Source organism: Bactrocera neohumeralis, unplaced genomic scaffold (assembly GCF_024586455.1).
Source record: "Bactrocera neohumeralis isolate Rockhampton unplaced genomic scaffold, APGP_CSIRO_Bneo_wtdbg2-racon-allhic-juicebox.fasta_v2 cluster09, whole genome shotgun sequence".
Classification (NCBI taxonomy): Eukaryota; Metazoa; Arthropoda; class Insecta; order Diptera; family Tephritidae; genus Bactrocera; species Bactrocera neohumeralis.
Genome location: NW_026089622.1, coordinates 19867762 through 19893380, shown reverse-complemented (window position 1 = coordinate 19893380; position 25619 = coordinate 19867762). Strand labels below are relative to the sequence as shown.

Genomic DNA, 25619 nt, shown 5'->3' with positions numbered 1-25619 from the left:
TAAGATGAAAATTTATCCATTTTTATAAAAGACAGGTAACTTTTATTTACGATAGTGGTGTCGTTTGCTAACAACAAGGTTAACTATTAATATTAGGAAAAAGATTGTTCAGTTTACACAAATGTCTAACCAAACATGTAATCAATCAACCAACAAATTTTTAATACCAAATGACTAGCCGGTGCAATAGGGTTTGTAAATTTAAGAATATTAAATGGTTTTCTAAAATTTCCAATATATGTATTTAAAACGTTTTAAAAATAATCGTCCAAGCCGTGATAAAAAACACGTAGAAAGCGTTTTCGAAGCGAAAAACACGTTTATTGTTTGGGTTTTTTCATTTAAAAACCTAAAACAAAACTAAAGTTTTACTTCTACTTATTTGTTAGAGAGAAATAATTCTACCCATCGTGGTAATGAAAAAGCCGCAGAATGTATATTTCTGGTATAATATTTCAGTTTCATGTTTTCCAATTCCGCTTCACTGAGATTGTGTAACGAGGTTTTGAAATTTGTATTCGAATCAAGACAACCAATCACGAAACCAATATGTCCACATGGATACGATGGAATTGATGTATGAGCGTATGATACTTTGGTAAAATGCTTTTTACATCCATCCATAATCTTTTTAACATACGCACAGTTCAACCAAAAGCTTCCTCCCTGGGAGCACACTATGCCTCCTGGCCGCAACGCATTTTTCATGAGTTCATAGTAACTTTCTTGAAACAATGATTCTGCAGGACCAACAGGATCTGAACTATCAGTTATAATTACATCGAATTCGTTTGCATGTTCTTTCATATATTTAAATCCATCTCCAATGGTAAGCTTAACTTTGGGGTTTTTAAATCCACAGGCCATATTTGGTAAAAATTCTTTTGATAACTCTACTACTCTTTCATCAATTTCTACTTGATGAATTTCTTCAACTAAAGGATGTTTCGAAACTTCTCGCGCAACACCTCCATCACCACCTCCCACAATAAGAACTTTTTTCGGAGCAGGATGGCTATTTAACGGTAAAAATGATATCATTTCTTGGTAGGAAAACTCATCCCGAGTAGTGCACTGAATAATTCCATCCAAAACTAAACATGTCCCATACGTGGCACTGAAAGAAACAAAACAAAATTATTTTTAAAATACACTGCACAACACTCATCTAGTCTTAGGATAAACCAATCTTTAGTTCAAGTTAGCCCCAAAATTGTAATTTTAATTATAAAGTTTTTATGAAATTGATTTTGAATCGTTGCTTTTGTTATCCTCTAAATTAATATCGTATTCGTCATCATCATCATCGTCTTTATCCAAATTTCCTGTTGCTATCACTAATTTGTTTAAAATATTTTTTCTCTTGAAAGTTGCATTTCAGGATAAGCAAATATTAAATGAACTTTAACGTCATATGCACTTTCCCTTTCAAAAGGGTTTCCATTAGGATATTCCCATATCTATCTACAAAAATTAATTATTATTAAGTAGATTATGTCAATACTTTTACCGTTTTAGTAACTAAGTTTAGATCAACTTCAAACTTGGAAGGCAAACAGAAGATTTATTTATTTTAACTTCGAAAAAGGGAAAAATAACTATTTTACTATAACTCAACCTCGAAAAAAGTGTTTTGGAATATCCCGTTTTTGCCATATAGCGTTATTAGAATACACTTCCTTATAACTGTAAGAAATTATTGATGAACAAGGAAAGAAGGGATAAGAATAAATTTTTATTTTTATGAATGAAGAAAGCAACCGTTATAAGACGAAATTGTGAATGTGTCAATAAATTTGGTATATAAAGGCTAGGACTATAGGCTAGGAATACAGGATTACAGAAACAGACCATAATAGGGTCAAACCAGGTCAAATAGACTCCGAAAATTTCATTAAACCACCTATCACATAGTTTGCATTTTTGTTTTAGTGTGAAGAAGGAATAAAAATCTTCAGTTTGTTAACAAAAATGTATGTAAAATATTATTATTTAAACAATTTGACCATGAAAAAATATTATTGATATAGCATGAACGTTTTTCTTTGATTATAAAAAATTTCATTGATTTATCTGCAGTAGTTTATGAGGAAATTGTTTTGCCATTTTTCCGTGAACTAAAATTTAACCTCAAATAACATTACCAAAAAAATTAATTTTGACGAAATATTTATATCACGAGGTATGCGTCTGATCCCTCGCCGAATGAAAATTTTTGAAAATCAGCGACTTAGCGAAATTTTCAGAGTCCTAGGGAATGAGCTGGGTTACATTTATCATGAGCAAATTTTGAATATAGTTAACATATGCAAAATTGGTTGATTTAGCTTTAGCGATTTGTCAGAAATGTATATTAGACCTGTAAGAAGTCGGGATCACGCTCACTTTTTCAAAATTAGCCAAACCACTTTTTGGCAATGCACACTGATCGATTTCATAGGCCAAAAATAAAAAAATAAAAGTTTGAAATTTGCCACTGTTTGTGTCAAGGCTATTTCTTAAAACACCAATAAAACTAACGGTAAATACATTTTTGGTCTATCCCAGTCGTAGGGGCTACGAAAAGCCAGAGAAATGAGACAATAGAAACACACGGACTGTGCAGTGAAAATAGCATAAAAATTAGCTCTTATAATAAATTAAATTGCGATATAAAATCGTGTTTAATCCCCATAAATCGAAATGAGTATTGATAATAAAGGCTTATGTTATATAACAAAGTAGTTTTTATGTAATAATATGTTGTGTTATTAATTTAAAACAATTGTTTTGTAGGTGCCCTTTTGAGTGGTATGTTTTTCCTTATACATCGATTGAAGATATACAAAACGTTGTGATCCCTGTCTCGCCCTTAAATTAGTCAAGTTTGTTTATATTATAGCCCTGACAGACGACAGCGCTAATATGCATTATCGGGCAATTACATTTATTTGCGCATTTACCCATGTGAATGCAAGTTTGTAATGCACAAGAATTTCGTGCATTTGGCTGAATTTAGTAGGCAACATTGGTTAAAAATGACAGATTTTTGCTATTGTTTGACAGATGTCGCTTGAAATCTGCCGCCTTGTTTGTGTTTACAGCTTCAGAGGTAAACAGTTTTTATATTGCTAATTAAATTATGTGCAAGTATATTAACAAAAACAAATTTTATTATTTTTAGATGGCAGAAAATAAACAACGCACAATTTGCTATCCATTTTTCCAATATTCTTCACTTTTTCACACACTTTCATTTCACTTTTTGTTTTAATAAATACACAAATTTCACTATCAGCTGTCCAAATGCACAAGTCTGCCGTCTGTCACCATAAAATTTCAATGCGCATTAGCGTTGCTTAAAGCGCATTAATTTTGCTCGTCTGTCAGGGCTATAAGTTAATGTTTTCTAAGTCTATGCTTTTGGTTTCACCTACAACTTTCTTTGTTATTCATGTAATTCTACCAGGCGTGCGATTTTTTGTGTGTTATTTTTTATAATTTTTTGTATTTAAGTGTACGTATATTCGTGCATTTTTTATTGTTTTTTATGTTATATATACACATATTTGAGCTTTGGTTTTCATTTTATCATTTTCTCACTTTTATTAAATCTTTGTTTTATACGTACTTTTATTTAGGCACATCATATCGATATAAACTTCCACGCCTATATATTTTTGAATTTTGGTGTTTAGGAAATGTGTGAAGAAATATAACTTATCACCGAAAAAAATTTAATAAAGCTTCATTATTTACTTATTACAAGCTTCGTTAACAAAAAACTTGATATTAACTTTTAAAAAGTTTCAAAGAAAAACAGTTATCCTGAGCCAATAAAGGTCTCAGAATCTGATTTTGAAGTTGAGATAAAAAAATTATTGGATTACATTGCGTCAAAAATGTAATTAATGAACGGAATGAGTCCTCTAATTACCTATTATCAATAGGAATATGTGGCTTTGATGGCAATTCTGGTCAGAGCGAATATAAGCAGAAATTTAAAAATAATAATTTGGAAGACAATAATTTATTTGTCACGGCATATGTCCCTGTATAACTGATAATAAAATCGCAAAATGATGAAGAGCACAAACAAATTTGGAAAAACTGCAGACCGACCTACGTCCACCCACTATTGCCGTCCTGTTCGAATTCAATTTCTAAATGAATTAGTTTAATAAACCCTCAATGCACTAGATTTGCGCTAGATCCTGCAAAGGAATTAACTTCAAAATATTTCTGGTATTATCTTCCTTCGTCAGTCCGTAAAATTTTAATTCACGCTCCTGATATTATTCAATTTCACCAGTTTCAATTGAAGAGCTCTCATAAGAATCTGCTGAGTCAAGCAATAAGGACGTTAAGATGTATCGACTCCATCATACATGAAAAAACTAACGGATCACCTCAAATCAGAACTTCCTAAACCGATTGCTTTGAGCTTAGATCCTTTCATCACCAGTCAAAAAAACTATCATGCAAAAGTAAATCAATTTTATGGTCCGATTCCGCACATCAGCAATCGCCAACATCAGTGTGCTAAGAACATGTGTGCAAAGTTTCATTAAGATATCTAAATTTTTATACTCTGGCAACAAAGTTGCTAAGGAGAGTATTATAGTTTTGTAAGTCCTAAAACTAAAAGAGTCAGATATAGGGTTATATATATACCAAAGTGATCAGGGTGACGAGTAGAGTTGAAATCCGGATGTTTGTCTGTCCGTCCGTCCGTGCAAGCTGTAACTTGAGCAAAAATTGAGATATCATGATGAAACTTGGTATAAGTATTTCTGGGCTCCATAAGAAGGTTAAGTTCGAAGATGGGCAAAATCGGCTCACTGCCACGCCCACAAAATGGCGAAAACCGAAAACCTATAAAGTCTCATAACTAAGCCATAAATAAAGATATTAAAGTGAAATTTGGCACTAAGGATCGCATTAGAAAGGGGCATATTTGGACGTAATTTTTTTGGAAAAGTGGGCGTGGCCCCGCCCCCTACTAAGTTTTTTGTACATATCTCGGAAACTACTTTAGCTATGTCAACCAACCTCTATAGAGTCGGTTCTTTCAGGCATTTCCACATACAGTTAAAAAATGGAAGAAATCGGATAATAGCCTCGCCCACCTCCCACACAAAGGTTATGTTGAAAATCACTAAAAGTGCGTTAACCGACTAACAAAAAACGTCAGAAACACTAAATTTTACGGAAGAAATGGTAGAAGGAAGCTGCGCCCAGGCTTTTTTTAAAAATTGAAAATGGGCGTGGCGTCGCCCACTTATGGACCGAAAACCACTACTACTACGCAACCGATTTTAATGAAATTCGGTATATAACATTTTCTTGAAAAATATGTCAATGACGGATAATGAAATCGCGATTATCACTTTATCGTTCGAGAGTATAAAAGGTTCGGTGACACCCTAACTTAGCCCTTCCTTACTTGTTTACATTAAGGGGTTATATACCTTCTTTGTCGAAGAAAAAATGGAAAGTTTGGATTTTTTTTAGGTATGTAGCATTTATTTCATTGCACGAATGTTTTTATGTTTTGATAGTACACTTTATTAGCAATGTTTGTGCGAAATTTTGTAAAAAAATATCAAATAGTTTTTAAGAGGTGGCTGTTTCCCTTAGAGGCCTTTTTTGGCAGAGCCTTGCGGTGACACTTCCCCAGGTCGAACAAGTCAACTAAAACCATAAAAGTAAACAAATTTCATTAGTTTAGTGTAATTCCTTGTGTTTGAACTATAGTTTTTATGATTTTTTTTGTTTGTGCACACGTGAACGTTTTATGCAAAAAATTAACTTTTTGGTCACTAGAAATTTCACTAAAAAATTCATTTCGGCGAAAAAAAGTTTGTGCGTAAAAAGTGTGCGAAAAATTTAATTTCGAACATTTAAAAAAAAATTTGAAGAAAATAGGTTTAGTAGTTTTCCACCAATCCATGTCACCGTAAAGTCATTTTTCAAAAAAACCATTTCGAGATATTCGCACGTGACGCTGGCCGCTTGTGTTTGTGCTGTAACTTTTTTTCAACTGCTCGAATCTCTATGAAAATTTGAGAAAATACTCTGAAGGAGTTGTTCTTTAAGATAAAGCAATAAAAAGATTTTGATTTTTTTAAATTGAAAATGGTATATAACCCCTTAATTTTGCTATGGCCGATTGTGCTGAAATCTATCAGTAATTTTACACACCCAGTATTTTTTATACGGCAAATTTTCCAAACACTAGTTTACAGTAATTTTACGACTGTGATGTGTAATACATTTTCGCCTCGGAATTTGACATTCGTAATGCTGGTTTCGATAAAGCGAAGTTCTTCAACATATCTTTGATTTGCGCCCACGCCCCAACGGAAGAGAAGGACGATGTGATCATTAGAGCTGCTTCCGCTACGATATCAGAATCATGTTCGGCGACTCTCATGCCAGAGTGGGCAAAAAAGTTATCCGTCCCCGAATCGAAAATCCGTCAACAATCGATCATGTTGTGATAGACGGAAGGTACGTCTGTTTTAGGTGCACATATGCTCAGAGGTTTTGACTCGGCGACTAACAGAAGGTATCAAGACCGGAGCATACTCTTGTATAACCCCCAGAGATGATCTAGTGACCGTTGCCCAGAGCATACTAAAATTATAGAGGGAACACTTCTCCAGTCTGCTGAATGACAGTAAAATTATAACACCAGAAGAAGACGAACCCGATTCCTAAATCGATGACGATGGAGCAGACGTTCCATTGCCCTACCATGAAAAGTCCGAATAGCAATTAAAGTAAACGGAAGATCGAAAATATTTCGATAAGGTTTATGGGAGCTAGGTGAATTATTTACCCGATTCAGTCCATTTTAGATAAGTATACCTCATCTTTATTGGCGTAGACACCGCTTACGCGATTATAGTCTAGTTAACAACAGCACGCAAGTCGTTTCATCTTTTCGCAATTTGGCTTCAATTCGAAATACCAAGTGCAGCCAGGTCTTCCTCTAACTGATCTCTCTACCGGAGTAGAGGTCTTGCTCTGCTTCCCCAGGCGATAAATACATTCAGAGCTGGAATGTTTTCGTGCATTCGGATGGCAAATAATCTTATGAAATATAATAATTCTCAATGGGAACAATTGCAGTGAATTGCAAGAGAAAACAATTTTTAGAAGATTTTTGTAAGCCATGGCATGTTATAATTTAAAACGTTTATTAGGAAAGGCATATTTACTAATTTTAATTATACTTATGTATATCTCTCACAATGACCGATATTTTCAACAAAAGTCAGTCACATACAATACGTGGACCCCATATTTAGTGTGTGGGTATGAAATTGACAGAGTTTAGATCTGAACCTTAAAGACACTTTTTTTGAAAAGTTTTATCCAAATATATGCATTGGTCCTTGATTTTTATACTGGAAAATAAAAGAATCATGCTGAGATTAAAATTGTGCTAAATAGGAATTAGGTGGGGTTGTAATCCGATTGAAGTTGAAATTAATCGAGCAGCTGGAGATAATTTTGACTTCAGCTCCCAAAAAGTCTTCTTGTGTCGTCCTAAATGTACAACTAAATGTCTTTGGTGGATTTACTTATCGAGCTTTCAGCAGCTTTTCAACAAAGCCGATAAATTATGGGTGGGCGGGTTTTAATCCTATTTTATCCTTAAAGGATTTTTCCTGTGCAATATGTGCATACAAACTATTAAAGAACGGGCCACGCACGTTTTTCAGAATTTTTAGCCCACAGGAGCCCCTTGTTACTGCAATTCTCTGTACCATGGATTATACCTTAATCTAGTGCTTAAACTGTAGTTTTCTCTTAATTGCGTTTGCGAGCGCTGCAAGGAAAACGTGAACCAAATTTCATTAAGATATCTTAATTTCTGCTGAAGTTATCGTCTGCGCAGACGGAAAGGCAGACAACCGTTCAGATTTCAACTCGTCTCATCATTCTGATTATTTATACCCATATTTTATAGGTCCTTATATTTTACTCGATTACTTTTAGGTAATACAAGCATCCATTAGGTGAGCAAACAATGTAGCAACATGTGAGAGTATAAAAATGAATGCCCAGTAAGCAAGGCACCCCAGTGGAAACATTGCATATTCAATGGTTCGTATAAGTTATTTTTAATGATAGCTTCCTAAGTTATCTTTAGCGGTAGCGACGGTATTGTCGACTACCCAAGTTACTTTTAGTTATTTTTTAATAAATTTCCTTTTGCGGTAGCGACGGTGTTGTCGACTACCTAAGTTACTTTGAAATGAGTTAACGCGTTGAGTTTCGTTCTAAAACTGTTTATTTAATAAACAGTTAGCGTCGGTCTCTAATTACTTTCATAAGCATTCCCACACTCATGTGTCATGCTCATGCATCGAGCTGATCATCGAAATACAACGGCTGACCAAACATTTAATTTGATCGCGCATGAAGTGAACGATCCAGACTGCATGCATTGCAATTTTTGGCAGCATGGGAGCTTCATTACGTTAACTATTGTTAACTACTCCCTCTTTCAAAACATGGTCGTCCTCGGCCATACCCAACCTTTCCAACACTTGACGCACCGCCTTAGAAGTTTCTCTTCGTCGCCTACGCTTTAGTAAGATGATTGATCCAGCAAGGATTACGGCGATTGTGGCACAAATAACTGTGGTTACTAGTGGTGTAGCTATCGTTCGTATGCGTAATTCAGCGATGTGTCGCAAGTTTGTTTCACTTAGCTTGTGGAGAAATGGTAGGCTTAGTAGGGTGTGATGGGAGGTTATGCTGATCCGTGCGGAGGCAGCCTGTTGTGGCAGTCTCTTAGGGTATCCATTGAGAGTAACGTATTTTGTGTCATTGATAAAAGCGGTGCGTTCGAATGTAACAAGATAAGTGCCATTAATAAACATTTCAGGGCCATTATCTATGCTAGCCTTGACTATTGCATCGTTTATCAAAACTATACCATCGTCGACGACGACAATGGGGGATAAGTCGCTGGGCTTGGTGGCACAGTGTGCTACAGCGCCGGAGTGTTGTGCGCAAGCTTCAGTTTCGGCTTCTTTACATAACATTACCATTGGCGTATCAATGCAGGATATAACAGCAGTAATGTTGCCTCCGCAGGCAGTTAAAATGTTGTTCAATAAATGCAATATACGGCCAGCATGTGATACGGGGAATATAGTAATCTTCTTACATAATAACTTAGGTCTAGGAAAACCGATAACAAAACTTACAATTTCCTTACTTGCTAAAACCTTAACTATAGCTATGCCAAACAATTGGGTTATTGTAACTCCTGTGAAACTCTCCTTCATAACCGCCTCCAAATCATCTGCATCAATAAAGCTGGGTTAATTATGTTAAATTTTGCCAGTGTGATTGCAATTATTAAATTTTGAATCTCTAGTGTTAAAATTCTGTTTCTAGCCAAACGTGTTTCATAGAGGTGCAATGAATCTATTTCTTTCCTTTTTTTTTACATTGAGAATTTTACTGACCGTATTCGTGAGGGCGTTAATTTGCTCCTGAGTTCTGGAATTAATGACGATCTGTTCATTGTTTGACTGTATTAGCTCTTGCTCCGTTAGTCTTCCTTGTAGTAAGTCATTGAAGTCAGGCGTGCCGGCTATTACCTTCAGGGCGGAGCCCAAAAAGTTTAGGCTCCGAGCATGCCTATGGTGTACTCCTAATGTCCCTAATAAAGTACATAAATGCCTGGAGTCTACTTTTAAGATCTTCCTCATGTGTGATTGTCGGAAGACGCTAATGAAGTCTGTGGTTTCTTGTATGTATTGTCCATATTCCGTTAAGTTTGATATGTGCCTTATGTACCTCATCTCGTTCCATATTACTGCAGTACCGTCCAGGATCAGTATGTAGTCCGCGTGCGAGTAGTGTGTTTTTGGAAGCTGTCAGCGCAGCCCAAGTCAAAAGTGCGAAGATGGGCGTATGCCTGAAATTCAAAACTAAGTAAAAAAAAGTATTATGTCGAGAGTTTCACTTCAGGTTGTCCTTGTGGACCACCCTCCCTTTAATAAGAACGGTTGTTCCTAGATCAGCGTCCATTCTTTCCTCGACGTACGGTGGAGTGACCTTGTCGCCTAGTCTCTTGTTGGACCTTACCAGGAACCTCGAGAATGGACCGACTTCCATTTTCTCAACTTGGTCGCGCTTTGGAGGGCGGTCTCCTTGCTCCCTGGTGAAATAGGGGTTTCTTCCAGTTCTGTACTGAATGTCGGACTGCTTCTAATAAGATCGGTATTGAGGTTGTCTGAGGTTTTTTTCCTCCAACGATCTTGCAAACTGGGCCGCAAATGCGTGCCTATCGTGATTCTATTCTTCTATCTCCTGGGCCATTGCAAGAGTCGAGGGCAAATCTTTGGGCTGGGCCGCAAAAATAACATCCGTGAGGTTTCTCTTTAACCCAGAGACGAATACGCGCAGTGCATCGGCCCTATACTTGTCATTCATGTACCGTGCCTGGTCGGTGTCAAACGTCATTGTAGTTTTATTTGTGAGAAGAGTGAGTTTTTTCTCAACTTCCTCATTAAATTGAATAATCGACAATTGTCCTTGCCTTAGCGTTGCTAGGTCTTGCTCGAGCAGATGCGATGGTTGCTTGTCTGAGTATGTAAAATCTAAACGGCTAATGAAAGCGTCGAAATTAAGGACCGTGTTGAATGATGCTAAAACTGCATCACCCGATGCCCTAATTCTGTTGCGAATTATGAGGACTGCTTGGTAGTGTTTTGAACTACTCACGTAGATTTTAAATATATCATACCATATCTGTGAGCCATCGAACTCTGGAAGTGATTTAACTGCATCCAGGCCCGTCTATGATTTTTATTGGTTCGTAAGTCTTAATTTCAGCAGCTGCCACAGTTGTGGCCTGAAACTGGTTTGTAAGCTGCTCTAGCTTGGTTTCAAAGTCTTTCCTTTGTACTTGTAGTGCGGCGCTGACTGCCGCATTGATAAAACCCTGCAGTCGTTGTTCTTTCATATCTTGTTCGCGTGTGAGACGTTTGCTTGTCAAAAGTTGGTTGTCAAGTCTGTCCAACAGTTCGTTCGTCTCAAGTTTGCTCATGCAAGGTAGTTAAGATGGCACGGACGGGCAGCGGCCGTCAGTACACAAAAATAAAAAAAAGGGAAACAGGAGTTCAAAGTACAACCCTGTTTATTACAACCACACTAACCACACTTAAATTGTCAAATTATCACTAATATAATTATAAACAGAAGGCGGAGAGAAAAAAAGTTTCACTTACATAATTTATCGGTGGGGTCTTGATTCCTCTGCCTCCAGGTGATGGTGGTAGTGGTGGTCCTTTCTGCGTGGGTTTCCTCTGGTTGGGCGCCAGTTATTTTTAATGATAGCTTCCTAAGTTATCTTTAGCGGTAGCGACGGTGTTGTCGACTACCCAAGTTACTTTGAAATGAGTTAACTAAGCTAACCTATTAGTCTTACCATCGCTGCTGCCGTTAGGGTCGGTCTCTAATTACTTTCATAAGGATTCCCACGCTCATGTGTCATGCTCATGCCTCGAGCTGATCATCGAATTACAACGGCTGACCAAACATTTAATTTGATCGCGCATGAAGTGAACGATCCAGACTGTATTCATTGCAATTTTTGGCAGCATGGGAACTTCAGTACGTTAACTATTGTTAACTTATGTATGTACTGTCATCTCAGGAAAGTCTGATTGCTTTTTTTTGCGACGGTTGTTTGTTAAAGTTATCAGACCTGAAGTAGCAGAATCGTCTACCATTTTCTATGGTACCGACGATTATCACAAAATTCGATGGACGATGATACGTATGCTATATTATATATTGTAACGATATCGTACAAGGTCAAGAGAAGATCCAACGATATCGTTCAGTGACACAATGAAGCTTTGATTGCTACTGAGGATCATTCCATTGTCATTGCGAATTTACCAATCAGAAGTGTATCCAAAATAACCAATACAAGTATATATTGTGAAATTGGTAGCTGAGAATCATTAGCAAAGTTAAAATACTAAATGATGAATTTAAAATCGCGCAGTCGTGTTGTGTGACCAAATTTATATTTGACTCTATGACGTTGAGAGATTAATTGAAATAATTAGTACTTGAACTATTTTCGATTACTACTGTGGGAAATATAAAGTAAGACTTTTAAATTTAAATTTCGAGCGAAATCCCATTCGTCGATAAGTAAAGCCGCGACTGGTTCCAAAATCATTAAACTTTTTCGGAAAACAGCATCACATTACGTCTGTGGAAAAATGCTTTCCGATTACCATAATCTCGAGAAACGTATTATTACTGGTTAAGACCCTTGTATCTTTGCTAACGACCTGAAAACAGACGATCAGTCGCCGAATATAGCGAAAAAGCTGAGCCGAAGACGAAAACGAGGGTTGGCACCCTGCGAATTCCTGCCGACCGGCCAAACTGTCCACTAAGAATACTATATGAATGTTATACGTCGTTTGCGCGGTTCGTAAAAAGAGGTCTGAATTATGGGTCGATAAATCTTGGTTTTTACACCACGATAATGCACCATTGCATACTGCATTAATTCTTCACGACTTTTTGACCAAATTCTTAACCAACATCGTGCTGCAATCACCGTATTCGCCTGATTAGGGTCCGTGTGACTTCTGGCTATTCAAAAAACTCCAACAACCATTCCGGGGAAACTGTTTTGAGTCAATTGATGACATTAAATTTAAATCGCTAAGCTCAATGATGATTATTCCGGAAACTGACTGTTTCGAGGATAGGAACACACACTCTCAATGTGTATTCGGGTCAAAGGGGATTATTTTGAGGGCGACGACATAGATCATAAAAGATAAATTAAGAATTTTAAAATTATGAACAACGCCTTATTACTTTTTGTTCATAGCAGTAGTTCGATATCTGGTCAGCTGTTACACTGGCAGACACATAATTTGTGACATGAAAATTCTTAGGTGTTTCTAATGCAGTTTGATATCCTGACGTCAAATCTGAAAACATACTTTTTCTATCACCCACAGATATTCTGCTACCTGCGGCTTTAGATTTTACAATACATACATCATTATATTGCATCATTTCATATTTTCATATGATCAGGGATTTATCCGGCTTAAACCGGTTCTGCCTGCTTGTTTGAAGTAAACGTGGTATTTATAATCATTTTATTTTACAAAATTTATCAGTAGACTAACGGTGTCCGAATCGGTTACGTGTTCTATGTTTGGATAGCAAAACGTTTTTGAGGTCACATTCTTTTACGTTTTTGAAATTACTGTGTTTAAGATTTTTAGGTACAATGTCTAGGGAGTGCGTAAATAATGCCAACAGTTTTTTTTATGTGTGCGGTGAACTAACTCTTAAATCGCAAAAACGTAATTTTACTCCGCTTTTGCTAAAAGCTTACGAACTGTATTTTGGTGTTAAAGTTGGAGACCAAGACAAAGCATGGGCCCCTCATATCTGTTGTAAAACTTGTGTAACATTTTTAACAGTTTGGTTAGAAGGTTCAAATCGTTAAAAACCTAAACCTGGAAAACCTAAAGACCATGTTATTGACTGCAATTTTTGCCCTACGAATATTAAAGATATTGAACCGAAGTCTAAACATACAGTTAGGTACTGTAAATTACCATCAGCTTTAAGACCTGTCAAACACAGTGAACAACATCCTATTCCAAAAGCACCAGAATCTTAGAGTCTCGATGGGAACTAGAATCGGCTAGCTCTTCAAGTGATGTTACAGAAACCTCACAGGAAATGACAACTGATCCTTTATTTGATTTACCAGGATCTTCACCATTTCACAGGGCGAACTTAATGACTAAGTTCGAGATCTAAGCCTTTCTAAATTGCAGTTTCTTTTAGTATCCAGACTAAAATGTTGGAACCTTCACATTCACAAATTGCTTTCTTCAAAAAGGGGATCTAGTATTCCGTTCAGAAGTTAACCTTTTGTTTAACGCACTAGAACAGAAACATGATCCATCTGATTAGCGTCTTTTCATTGATTCCTCTAAACTTACTATAAATGCGGTATTGGTTCATAATTGTAACAAATATCCATTTGTGCCCTTAGCTAATGCGATTCATATGAAAGAATCATACACGAATATGAGAGTTCTTTTAGAGCACATCCGTTATCATGGGTATGGTTGGGCGATATGTGGAGACCTGAAAGTAATAGTCCTTCTTCTTGGAATGCAACTAAGATATACGAAATATTGTTGATTGCTTTGCGAATGGGACAGCCGTACGAGAGACTGTCATTATGTACAGAAGCAGTTCAAAATCGAAATCTTTTATTTAAACGAAATATTTATGAGCACGATATGTATTATGTACCTGTGCTTGGATTAATCATTGGGATACTATATCCATCATGGCCATTCCAGTGCAATGTAGGATACTGTAACGCATCGTAACAACGATGAAGCTCCGAAACACGTTGTAATTGTTCATTTCTACGGTGAAGAATAATATCTCGAGATTGAAAATGATCGCCAACAATCACAATGGCCACTTCATCAATGGTTGGCGCATTGAATCTTCTTGAATGCTCTCCAGTTGGAGTTTTATCGGCTCTTATAACGATTCTGTGATTATCAGATGGCAACTGATCCATAGCAGTTTTGAACAACTGGACTAATTCATTGTGCTGATGAAAAAAATCTTGTAGTTCGCAAAGAATTTCTCTTTTTGTGTGAGAACCAATTGTGCAGCGTTGATTTAATTCACGATTTTTATCTCCGATGAAATATATTTGTAAAAATTGATGGTTAGCGTCGGGGAGCGGTAACAATGAACCCACTAGGTGATAAATTTGACCTTGGATCTGTAATATGTATGCAATGTTATAGGAATAAATTTTTCCCTATTCATTAAAAAAACCATCAAATATTCCATGCAATCACCTTAAATGTCGGCATAAATTGATCTCTTATAATTTTTGTAGCGCCGAAAGAAGTCATTTGAAAAGACGAATTGTTCTCTTGTATATGATTTAAAAAATGTTTCGATTCTGGTGATGTCTCAAAAATTAATGATTGTAATGGTTCAGGAGACGGTTCAAATTCCCGGCAATTTTACTTTCCCGTTAACGCAACACATTCCAGCCGTTTCACCCGAGAATTTAGCCGCTTCACAATGTGGGCATATAACATCCATCATTCCAATATATCCATGTACATTATAGTCGATTGAAGGGTCGTAATCAAATGCAGCACGGAACATATCTTCCAAAACACGACGTCGTATTCACGTAGGTCTTGCTGGATTTCTTGCATGATGAGCTTCTTCAAATCTATTTCGGGGACGTCGCACTGCACTTTGTGATACTCTTTGTGACAACACGCCCCGAGCATTTCGAGTACGTCGACCTATGTTTGATTTTGGACATGCCGGCATTTTCTTTAAAATAATTTCTTATATGATCACTTCGTTTCAAACACACATAAAGTTTTCACTGAAGAACTTTCAATAATTATTCTTTTAAATAGCCGGAATAAAAAAGTAAGCGACCGAAATTGAACGATTCAAATAATTTACTAATCAAAATATTGAAAAACAAAACAAAAAATAATTGTATGAAAAGTCACTTTTTGGAAATTTCCAATTTTTCGACTTTTCCTTATGAAAAGTATATGGTATGGTACATATATCTAACCCTTTCCAGATCCACAGCGAACAACTTCTGCTTTCATGAAGATTGGTTCCGCCGTTCTCGAACATTAGCGTTACTAACAAACAAACAATCATTTTTACTTACATATGTAAATATGTATGTATGTATGTATGTACATATGTATATACATACAAAATAAAACGTTTGTATGGGAAAAACAAAAGGGCTGTTTTTGGAGGTTTTCCGGCAACTTTCGTAATTTTTTCTTACATAAGAACCTTCTCCTAATAATAAAAAATACAACAAAAAAAAATCAGCCAAATCGGTTCAGCCGTTTATGAGTGATGAAATTACAAAGAAAGTGGCATTGATTTTTATATATATAGATATATATATAGATTTAAAATTATATGAGGTTTACAAGTACTCACGTGTCTAGTACTTTGATATCCTGGTATTTTGACTTTTCTTCATGAAGAACTCTCGATAGTTTTAATGAAAATGCTTGGCCCGGCCACAATTCATTTTGAATTTCACTGAACCACCCATTTAAGATTTGGTCCACCATTATGAAAACACACTCTATTTCACAGTAGTCTACAACAGTACTGTCATAACTTTTGCTTCAATGTGCTTATTGACCCTAACATATTGCGATAACAATGTTGGCAAATGCACAGTTTTTAATCAGTTCACACAGATTTTTGTTGCTCATTATCAGCAAAATTACTGTGCTGTTGTATATTGTATTTACATGGATCAACTTTCTTTCAAGCTTTTGATTTTACGCTTCCCAAACTCTTCTATGTTGAATTTATGTGACAATACTAAAACTCGTTTGTAATATTAACTTCCTATGATACTTCGTCTTCTAAATTAATTTTGTTACATAAGTGTATCCAAAAAACCCAAAAAATTGTAAAGGAAAGGCGAATAAGAATAAAATTGTCTTTCCCGCCAACGTGCAAACTCGGTGCTCTTTTCCTTTTCTCCGAGTTGGAAGAGCGACAAATTTCAAGTGTGTGTGTGAACAGACAAATATGTAATATTATTTATTATTGCATGGATTGGCTACTGGAACGACAAGCAATCTTATAGTAAAAATGGCATAATGCGAAGTACAAGGAGTGTTCCAAATTAAACAGGACTTTTGGAATCTAGCGCCCCCTGGTGGCGAATATACATATATGTCGACTGATGCGTTGGAATCTGCTCTAATCTTTATCGATTGTCTAGCGAGAATTGTATTAGTATTGTATAGCTGTATTGAAGCAGAAGGAGACTATTTTGAATAAATAAATTTATTTTGCCGAAAAACCCATTTTTTCTGTTTTGTTTTTAAAAGTCCTGTTTACTATGGAACTCACCTTGTACGTCTTAAATGAGTTATACACTTTCCGATCTTTTAAGTTGTAACAAACTGGAGAAAGTGTGCTAATTTTTTTAATCGCGTTAGTAGGTTAGGACTTTATACCAGATAAACAACCAGACAAACAACGCATAATTTTTCTATATATCCGTATATAGAGATTTAAAATTATATAAGGCTTACAAATACTCACGTGTCTAGTACTTTGATATCCTGGTTTGAGTTTGAGTTTGAGTTTTCTTCATGAAGAACTCTCGATAGTTTTAATGAAAATGCTTGGCCCGGCCACAATTCATTTTGAATTTCACTGAACCACCCATTTAAGATTTGGTCCACCATTATGAAAACACACTCTATTTCACAGTAGTCTACAACAGTACTGTCATAACTTTTGCTTCAATGTGCTTATTGACCCTAACATATTGCGATAACAATGTTGGCAAATGCACAGTTTTTAATCAGTTCACACAGATTTTTGTTGCTCATTATCAGCAAAACTACTGTGCTGTTGTATATAGCATTTACATAGAGCAACTTTCTTTCAAGCTTTTGGTTTTACGCTTCCCAAACTCTTCTATGTTGTATTTATGTGACAATACCAAAACTCGTTTGTAATATTAATTTCCTATGATACTTTGTTTTCTAAATTAATTAAAATTTCTAATTTAAATTAAATGTTTGAAACATTTCTTGAAAATCTAAATTGGCGAATCATATTTCAAGTTTTTAGCGGTTTACATATTAAATAAATTTGTGTACCCGTTCAAAGCCAGTTTCTTATAATCTAATAGATCTGAAAAATTTCATAACGCTTTACTAAAATATAACTTTACATTTTATTTAAAAGTAAAATCATTTATAGACAAGACTAGTTAATTCAGTGGAAAAGTATAATATTCTAAAGACTACTGCAAAAGGACCATTTTTCCATTAAACTAACTCCCCAGTCAAAATATTTCCGGTGATCTTTTCGACGACGAAGTGAACCTACCTTTGATTGTTGAGGTTTGATTTGTTTTTGGCATTTGGCATTTTACTAAAAATTATAATGTTTAAAGTTTCTTATTTTGTTTTGAGCATATGCTTATGTTTATAAAAATTAATTTTTATTTATTTTTAATTGTTTTGGCTTTTAACAGACATCATAAATGAGTTATACGCTTTCCGATCTTTTTAGTTGTAACAAACTGTAAAAAGTGGGGTAATTTTTTTAATCGCTTTAGTAGGTTGAGACTTTATCCCAGACAAACAACCACTCGCATAATTTTTCTATATACACATATATAGATTTAAAATTATATGAGGTTTACAAGTACTCACGTGTCTAGTACTTTGATATCCTGGTATTTTGACTTTTCTTCATGAAGAACTCTCGATAGTTTTAATGAAAATGCTTGGCCCGGCCACAATTCATTTTGAATTTCGCTGAACCACCCATTTAAGATTTGGTCCACCATTATGAAAACACACTCTATTTCACAGTAGTCCACAACAGTACTGCCATAACTTTTGCTTCAATGTGCTTATTGACCCTAACATATTGCGATAACAATGTTGGCAAATGCACAGTTTTTAATCAGTTCACACAGATTTTTGTTGCTCATTATCAGCAAAATTACTGTGCTGTTGTATATTGTATTTACATGGATCAACTTTCTTTCAAGCTTTTGGTTTTACGCTTCACAAACTCTTCTATGTTGTATTTATGTGACAATACTAAAACTCGTTTATAATATTAATTTCCTATGATACTTAGTCTTCTAAATTAATTTTGTTTAAGATTTTTAGGTACAATGTCTAGGTAGTGCGTAAGTAATGCCAACGGTTTTTGTTATGTGTGCGGTGAACTAACTCTTAAATCGCAAAAACGTAATTTTACTCCGCTTTTGCTAAAAGCTTACGAACTGTTTTTTGGTATTAAAGTTGGAGACCAAGACAAAGCATGGGCCCCTCATATCTGTTGTAAAACTTGTGTAACATTTTTAACAGTTTGGTTAAAAGGTTCAAATCGTTAAAAACCTAAACCTGGAAAACCTAAAGACCATGTTATTGACTGCAATTTTTGCCCTACGAATATTAAAGATATTGAACCGAAGTCTAAACATACAGTTAGGTACTGTAAATTACCATCAGCTTTAAGACCTGTCAAACACAGTGAACAACATCCTATTCCAAAAGCACCAGAATCTTAGAGTCTCGATGGGGAACTAGAATCGGCTAGCTCTTCAAGTGATGTTACAGAAACCTCACAGGAAATGACAACTGATCCTTTATTTGATTTACCAGGATCTTCACCATTTCACAGGGCGAACTTAATGACTAAGTTCGAGATCTAAGCCTTTCTAAATTGCAGTTTCTTTTAGTATCCAGACTAAAATGTTGGAACCTTCACATTCACAAATTGCTTTCTTCAAAAAGGGGATCTAGTATTCTGTTCAGAAGTTAACCTTTTGTATAACGCACTAGAACAGAAACATGATCCATCTGATTAGCGTCTTTTCATTGATTCCTCTAAACTTACTATAAATGCGGTATTGGTTCATAATTGTAACAAATATCCATTTGTGCCCTTAGCTAATGCGGTTCATATGAAAGAATCATACACGAATATGAGAGTTCTTTTAGAGCACATCCGTTATCATGGGTATGGTTGGGCGATATGTGGAGACCTGAAAGTAATAGTCTTTCTTCTTGGAATGCAACTAAGATATACGAAATATTGTTGATTGCTTTGCGAATGGGACAGCCGTACGACAGACTGTCATTATGTATAGAAGCAGTGGCCAGTACGTCAGGCACTCACTCCGGGACAAAACCTCTAGTTGATCGCAAAAAGGTATTATTACTACCTTTGCATATTAAATTGGGTTTAATGAAGAGTTTTGTTAAGGCAATGGACATAAATGGAAGAGAGTTCTTGTATTTGAAATAAAAAATATCCAATAGTCAGTAAAGCAAAGATTGAGGAGGGCATAATTATGGGTCCACAAGTAAGAGAGTAATGAAATTGAAATACGAGCCTGGAGTGCCTTTAAAAGCGTTGTTAAAAATTTTCTTGGATATGTGAAAGCTGACAATTACAAAGATCTTATGACTGAACTACTTACTGCCTATAAAAAAAGGTTGCAACATGTCCCTTAAAGCTCACTATTTTTTCCCCGAAAATTTAGGTGCCGTAAGTGACGAACATGGGGAACGGTTCGACTAAGATATTTCTGCTATGGAGAAACGGAACCAAGGCAAGTGGAGTGCCAGTTTGCTTGCCGATTACTGCTGAACATTGTAAGGGATACTCCAAAAACAAAATATTGCCGAAAAACATCGACAGTAACATTTTAATGTGCTCTTTGTTTAATAAAGTAATACACCAATAATATATATAAATCGCAATTTTTTTTTAACAAAAATCCTCATAGCAAAAACACTATAGGTGATAGATATAAAAAACACTTTGTTATGTTCATGTCACAAAAAACAAGTTTTGCTTACCAGTGTTTTTATTTCCCTTATTAATTAACAATTTATGATTAAATAAATAATTAATTTTTCGAAAACTTTCAATTAACAACTGTGAAAAGTTTTACTTTCATGGTGGCTTCCAGTACACTATTGTTTTATTCACTTACTTTTTTTATTCAGGGTATTCTTATTAAGGTAATTTGATTTAATCAACGGTTTTTGAAGTGAGGTATTTAATTAATTATTTAAGGCGATATCTATAGTATAAAAAATGTTTGAAACATTTCTTGAAAATCTAAATTGGCGAATCATATTTCAAGTTTTTAGCGGTTTACATATTAAAGAAATTTGTGTACCCGTTCAAAGCCAGTTTCTTATAATCTAATAGATCTGAAAAATTTCATAACGCTTTACTAAAATATAACTTTACATGTTATTTAAAAGTAAAATCATTTATAGACAAGACTAGTTAATTCAGTGGGAAAGTATAATATTCTAAAGACTGCTGCAAAAGGACCATTTTTCCATTAAACTAACTCCCCAGTCAAAATATTTCCGGTGATCTTTTCGACGATGAAGTGAACCTACCTTTGATTGTTGAGGTTTGATTTGTTTTTGGCATTTGGCATTTTACTAAAAATTATAATGTTTAAAGTTTCTTATTTTATTTTGAACATATGCTTATGTTTATAAAAATTAATTTTTATTTATTTTTAATTTTTTTGGCTTTTAACAGACATCATAAATGAGTTATACGCTTTCCGATCTTTTTAGTTGTAACAAACTGTAAAAAGTGGGGTAATTTTTTTAATCGCTTTAGTAGGTTGAGACTTTATCCCAGACAAACAACCACTCGCATAATTTTTCTATATACACATATATAGATTTAAAATTATATGAGGTTTACAAGTACTCACGTGTCTAGTACTTTGATATCCTGGTATTTTGACTTTTCTTCATGAAGAACTCTCGATAGTTTTAATGAAAATGCTTGGCCCGGCCACAATTCATTTTGAATTTCGCTGAACCACCCATTTAAGATTTGGTCCACCATTATGAAAACACACTCTATTTCACAGTAGTCCACAACAGTACTGCCATAACTTTTGCTTCAATGTGCTTATTGACCCTAACATATTGCGATAACAATGTTGGCAAATGCACAGTTTTTAATCAGTTCACACAGATTTTTGTTGCTCATTATCAGCAAAATTACTGTGCTGTTGTATATTGTATTTACATGGATCAACTTTCTTTCAAGCTTTTGGTTTTACGCTTCACAAACTCTTCTATGTTGTATTTATGTGACAAGACTAAAACTCGTTTGTAATATTAATTTCCTATGATACTTTGTCTTCTAAATTAATTTTGTTACATAAGTGTATCCAAAAAACCCAAAAAATTGTAAAGGAAAGGCGAATAAGAATAAAATTGTCTTTCCCGCCAACGTGCAAACTCGGTGCTCTTTTCCTTTTCTCCGAGTTGGAAGAGCGACAAATTTTAAGTGTGTGTGTGAACAGACAAACCTCTTATATTATTTATTATTACATAGATTGGCTAACGGAACGGCAATCAATCTTATAGTAAAAAATGGCAGATTTATTCATAAACCGTCTAAAATCATTATATCCTTTGTATTTTGCTTCAAGGAGAAATTTTTTGACATTTTAAATTCAAAACAAGAAACCACATGAACTTCGGTTGCACCGAAGCTGTAATACTCGTGAAAAGAAATAAGATTCCACGAATAGTTTGATTTTGAGCGGGCATTTATTATATATAGTATGTATACAAATATGTATATACACTCGTGGCCACGCAAAGCTTACGATTCAAAATTTTCAAGTGTTGTGCATATTTGACAACACTTTATAGTGGTCCTTTTTGCGGTATAGACAATTTTTATTTAGAAATAATTTAATGACATTTATCAAAAATATTAAAAATTGAAAATAAAACACATTCAGCTATAGACAAAATCATTCGAAAGTTAGTAAGCTTTACAAACGAGCTCGAAATATAAAAGACTGACATGAGTAGAAAAAATTATATATTTCATTTCTTTTATTTAATTTCATTTACACTATAATTGAAATTAATGTTTTATTTTTGTTTTAAGGGAAAACAATGAAATGGGCAGCTTTTGTCTAAGCATAGTGTTTTCTTAAGTAGCGAACTCACCTTTTGTTTTACCGAAACTCACTTTTCTAAAGAAGAACGCAAAGTACGGCTTTTTTTCTCTTTAAATATTCTTATATGAGTATATGTATTATATTTCGGATTAAATGTAGCAAAGATTTCACAATTATAATTTACACCAATCGGCGGATGAATAAAATGATTATAACAACGATTTCAAAATTATAAATTATGTACACCAATCGGAAACCAAAAACGAAGTGTGCGCGGCTGGAGTTGTCCGTCCCTTTTGTTGAAAGTTGTTGTGTTCTAGTTGGTAGTGTGGTGTCATGTTTGAGTGTATTGGTGTGATGTGGAAGGTGAGTGGTGAGTGAGGTGCAAGAATGATAGAAACAAAGATTGCGCAATTACGAGTTCAAATTTGTATTGCAGGCATACAAAATCATGAATATCATCAAATTTAACATCAATATAAGTGAATATTAATAAAAGATATCAATATATTAGTGAATATTTTATAGTGAACATTTATCTACATATTCATTTAATTGAATTTTCATTGTATTATTTAAAAAGAGACAATCTTTGCTGTGTTTGTTTCAACCATATACATTTATGTAAATAAAAAGATTGAATATTTTTTAACCAAGTATCAATTTATTGTTTTATTTAATTTTCTTTTTTTACTAAACATATGTTCAATTATGTTTTTATTTAAGGAACGAATCCTAAAATACATTCTAGCTCTGAAAAATAGTTCTTTTATTTACAGCTACAATTTACAAAATCACTTAAATCTATGTTTCTAAACATAATTTGTACATATAATACAACAATATAATACAACAAATATTGCTTGCAAGGCTCTCAAATGCTCCATCAACATATCTGTTGGTTTTGAGAGTCCTCCTTCAGAAAGGTGATCCACCCAAGTATGGGACGAACAATTTTCGGAATTGGTACAAATTTCGGGGTTGTCTTTACCGAGTTTGTGGCAGATGTACCCTGCCAAATTCTCAAGTCCGTCGTTGTTGAGAATCTCCAAGTCATCATTTTTTTCGATTGGGTCAGTGGAATTCAGATCAACTGACACACGTTGAAAAATATTACCTGCAAAAATATAATAAACATACATATGTACATGCGTATCAATAAATGGAATAAATTGTTAGTTATTATTATTAGTATAATTAGGATAAAAAACAGTGGTTAGTATGCAAAAACTTAGATGGTATGTAAGTACATATTTGCATTTGTTAACATCAATACAATTTTATATAATAATGTTTTCTGTAGTTTTAGGTTTATAATACTATGTACGTGTAATATTTTGATAATTACCGGTTAGAGATAAGTAATTTCCTTCCAAATCTGGTGTGTTGTCACCTTCAACATTGCTTTCTTCTGTGATCGCTCCTTCGTTGTGACCAAGTATATAGGAACGCAGCCTATATTTGAACTCCTGCCTGTCAGGGTGATCGTGAAGACCGCCTTTTGACCTGATTACGCCAAAAAAAAATTCCAAAACGTCCTGGTTCAATCGATAGGTCAAAACGTAATCAATTTTGTGCTGCTGTCTTAAGTCATCCAGCAGCAATTTCAAAGCATTATTGCTTTGGAGTATACCTGTAAATCATAAGTAAAATCAAAAACTGTAAAAAATCAACTTATCTAAATATATATGTAGCCTGAGTATTACCTTTTTGGAATGGAAGCAAACCATTTTTACCAATGACTCTCATTGATGAAACCAGCTCCGTCATCTGTTCCAGTAATGAAATGAACTGAAAAAATCTCCACTTCGTAGCAGTATTTTTACCATTGTTATTGTTACAACCGAACACTGCACAACGCATTTTAAAAATATAGAATTTAACAAATAATATAACACTTGAAAACACAATTCGAATTCACTTTCAATACCGCGGGCGAATAATAAGTCAACCGTGGCGTCAGCAAGAACAGCTGACTGAAAGCAAACATGCGCATTGCGTAATCTCTTTCTCTATCATTCTTCAGTGAGGTGTGCTGTTCGTTTATGATGATTTTGCCTGCCAATGTGGGGTGTTGAAATGTGATATAGCTGTGTTTCATGACGGTGTAGACTAAGAGTCATTTGGACACATAGAAAAGCCTGTTTATGTTTTTCTTATTAAACGTAATAAATTAAAAACTATAATCATAATTAGATAATATTATTTAGTTTACTTATGCTTACTAAAAACATAAAAAAAAACAAAACTGAAGCAAGTCCCGAACGCATGAAAAAGTCCGAAAACAAATTTGAGAAAGTATTAAAATCATCTTCAAATGAGATTTTTTGATATTAATTCAACCGCAGAAGCCAATGTTATACATACTTGTACATTGAGTTGTTGTGGAAAACGTCTACCAAGGATCGGAATTCATTATACAAGGGATAAGAGGTGTAGGCCAACCTTATAAGAAAACAATGAATACACTTATAACATATATAAACACTTTAAAACTGGAAAGTCCCAAAATCACTATACAGTGTATGTTGGCAGAAAAAGGTCTGATTGCATTAACCTTTCCCTTTACTAAAACATACTCAAGGACAATTGTGTGAAAATAAGTCACACATTTATCGACATTGGGCACGAAATCTGCTGAAATAATGAAAATTATTACAGGTAATAAAAGGTGGGCTTAGGTTATTGACTAATTTCACATGACATTTTCGGAATTAAACTATAATATACTCAGTGTTATATTTTTACTTAATTTTCCTAGGGTACCTTACACATTGAACAATATGTAGGTTGCCTACATATATGTATATAGGTTTTATATTAATGGATTAGCATCAATCCATAATGTCCATCAAGATCTTCAAGTATATACTTTTGAATGTTTTTGAACCAATTGTCCAAGCACTTTGGCCACTCTGATTGCGGAGTAGCTAAACATGCATTCCGACATCATTAACACCTTCTTCAGGTGTTGAAAAATGTTGATGTTTTTTTCGTATGGGGACTTAACGGTGCTTCAAATAGATGTTTAAGGGCTCAAAAATGT

General features: G+C 34.6%; 1 protein-coding gene across 5 annotated transcripts; it reads right to left on the bottom strand.

The window, feature by feature from the left end:
* Nucleotides 1-299: 299 nt before the first annotated feature.
* LOC126764137 (spermidine synthase) lies at nucleotides 300-22817 on the bottom strand. 5 transcript variants are annotated; one of them, XM_050481938.1, is made up of 2 exons: nucleotides 22623-22817; nucleotides 300-1117 (listed from the first exon to the last, which is right to left on the bottom strand). In XM_050481938.1, the coding sequence occupies exon 2, from the start codon at nucleotides 1039-1041 to the stop codon at nucleotides 379-381; it is 663 nt and encodes a 220-aa protein (XP_050337895.1). In that variant the 5' UTR covers nucleotides 1042-1117; nucleotides 22623-22817; the 3' UTR covers nucleotides 300-378. The 5 variants fall into 5 exon arrangements, with proteins under 5 accessions (XP_050337895.1, XP_050337893.1, XP_050337892.1 ...); XM_050481936.1 differs by lacking the exon at nucleotides 22623-22817 and adding an exon at nucleotides 21359-21560; XM_050481935.1 differs by lacking the exon at nucleotides 22623-22817 and adding an exon at nucleotides 18303-18503.
* Nucleotides 22818-25619: the final 2802 nt, after the last annotated feature.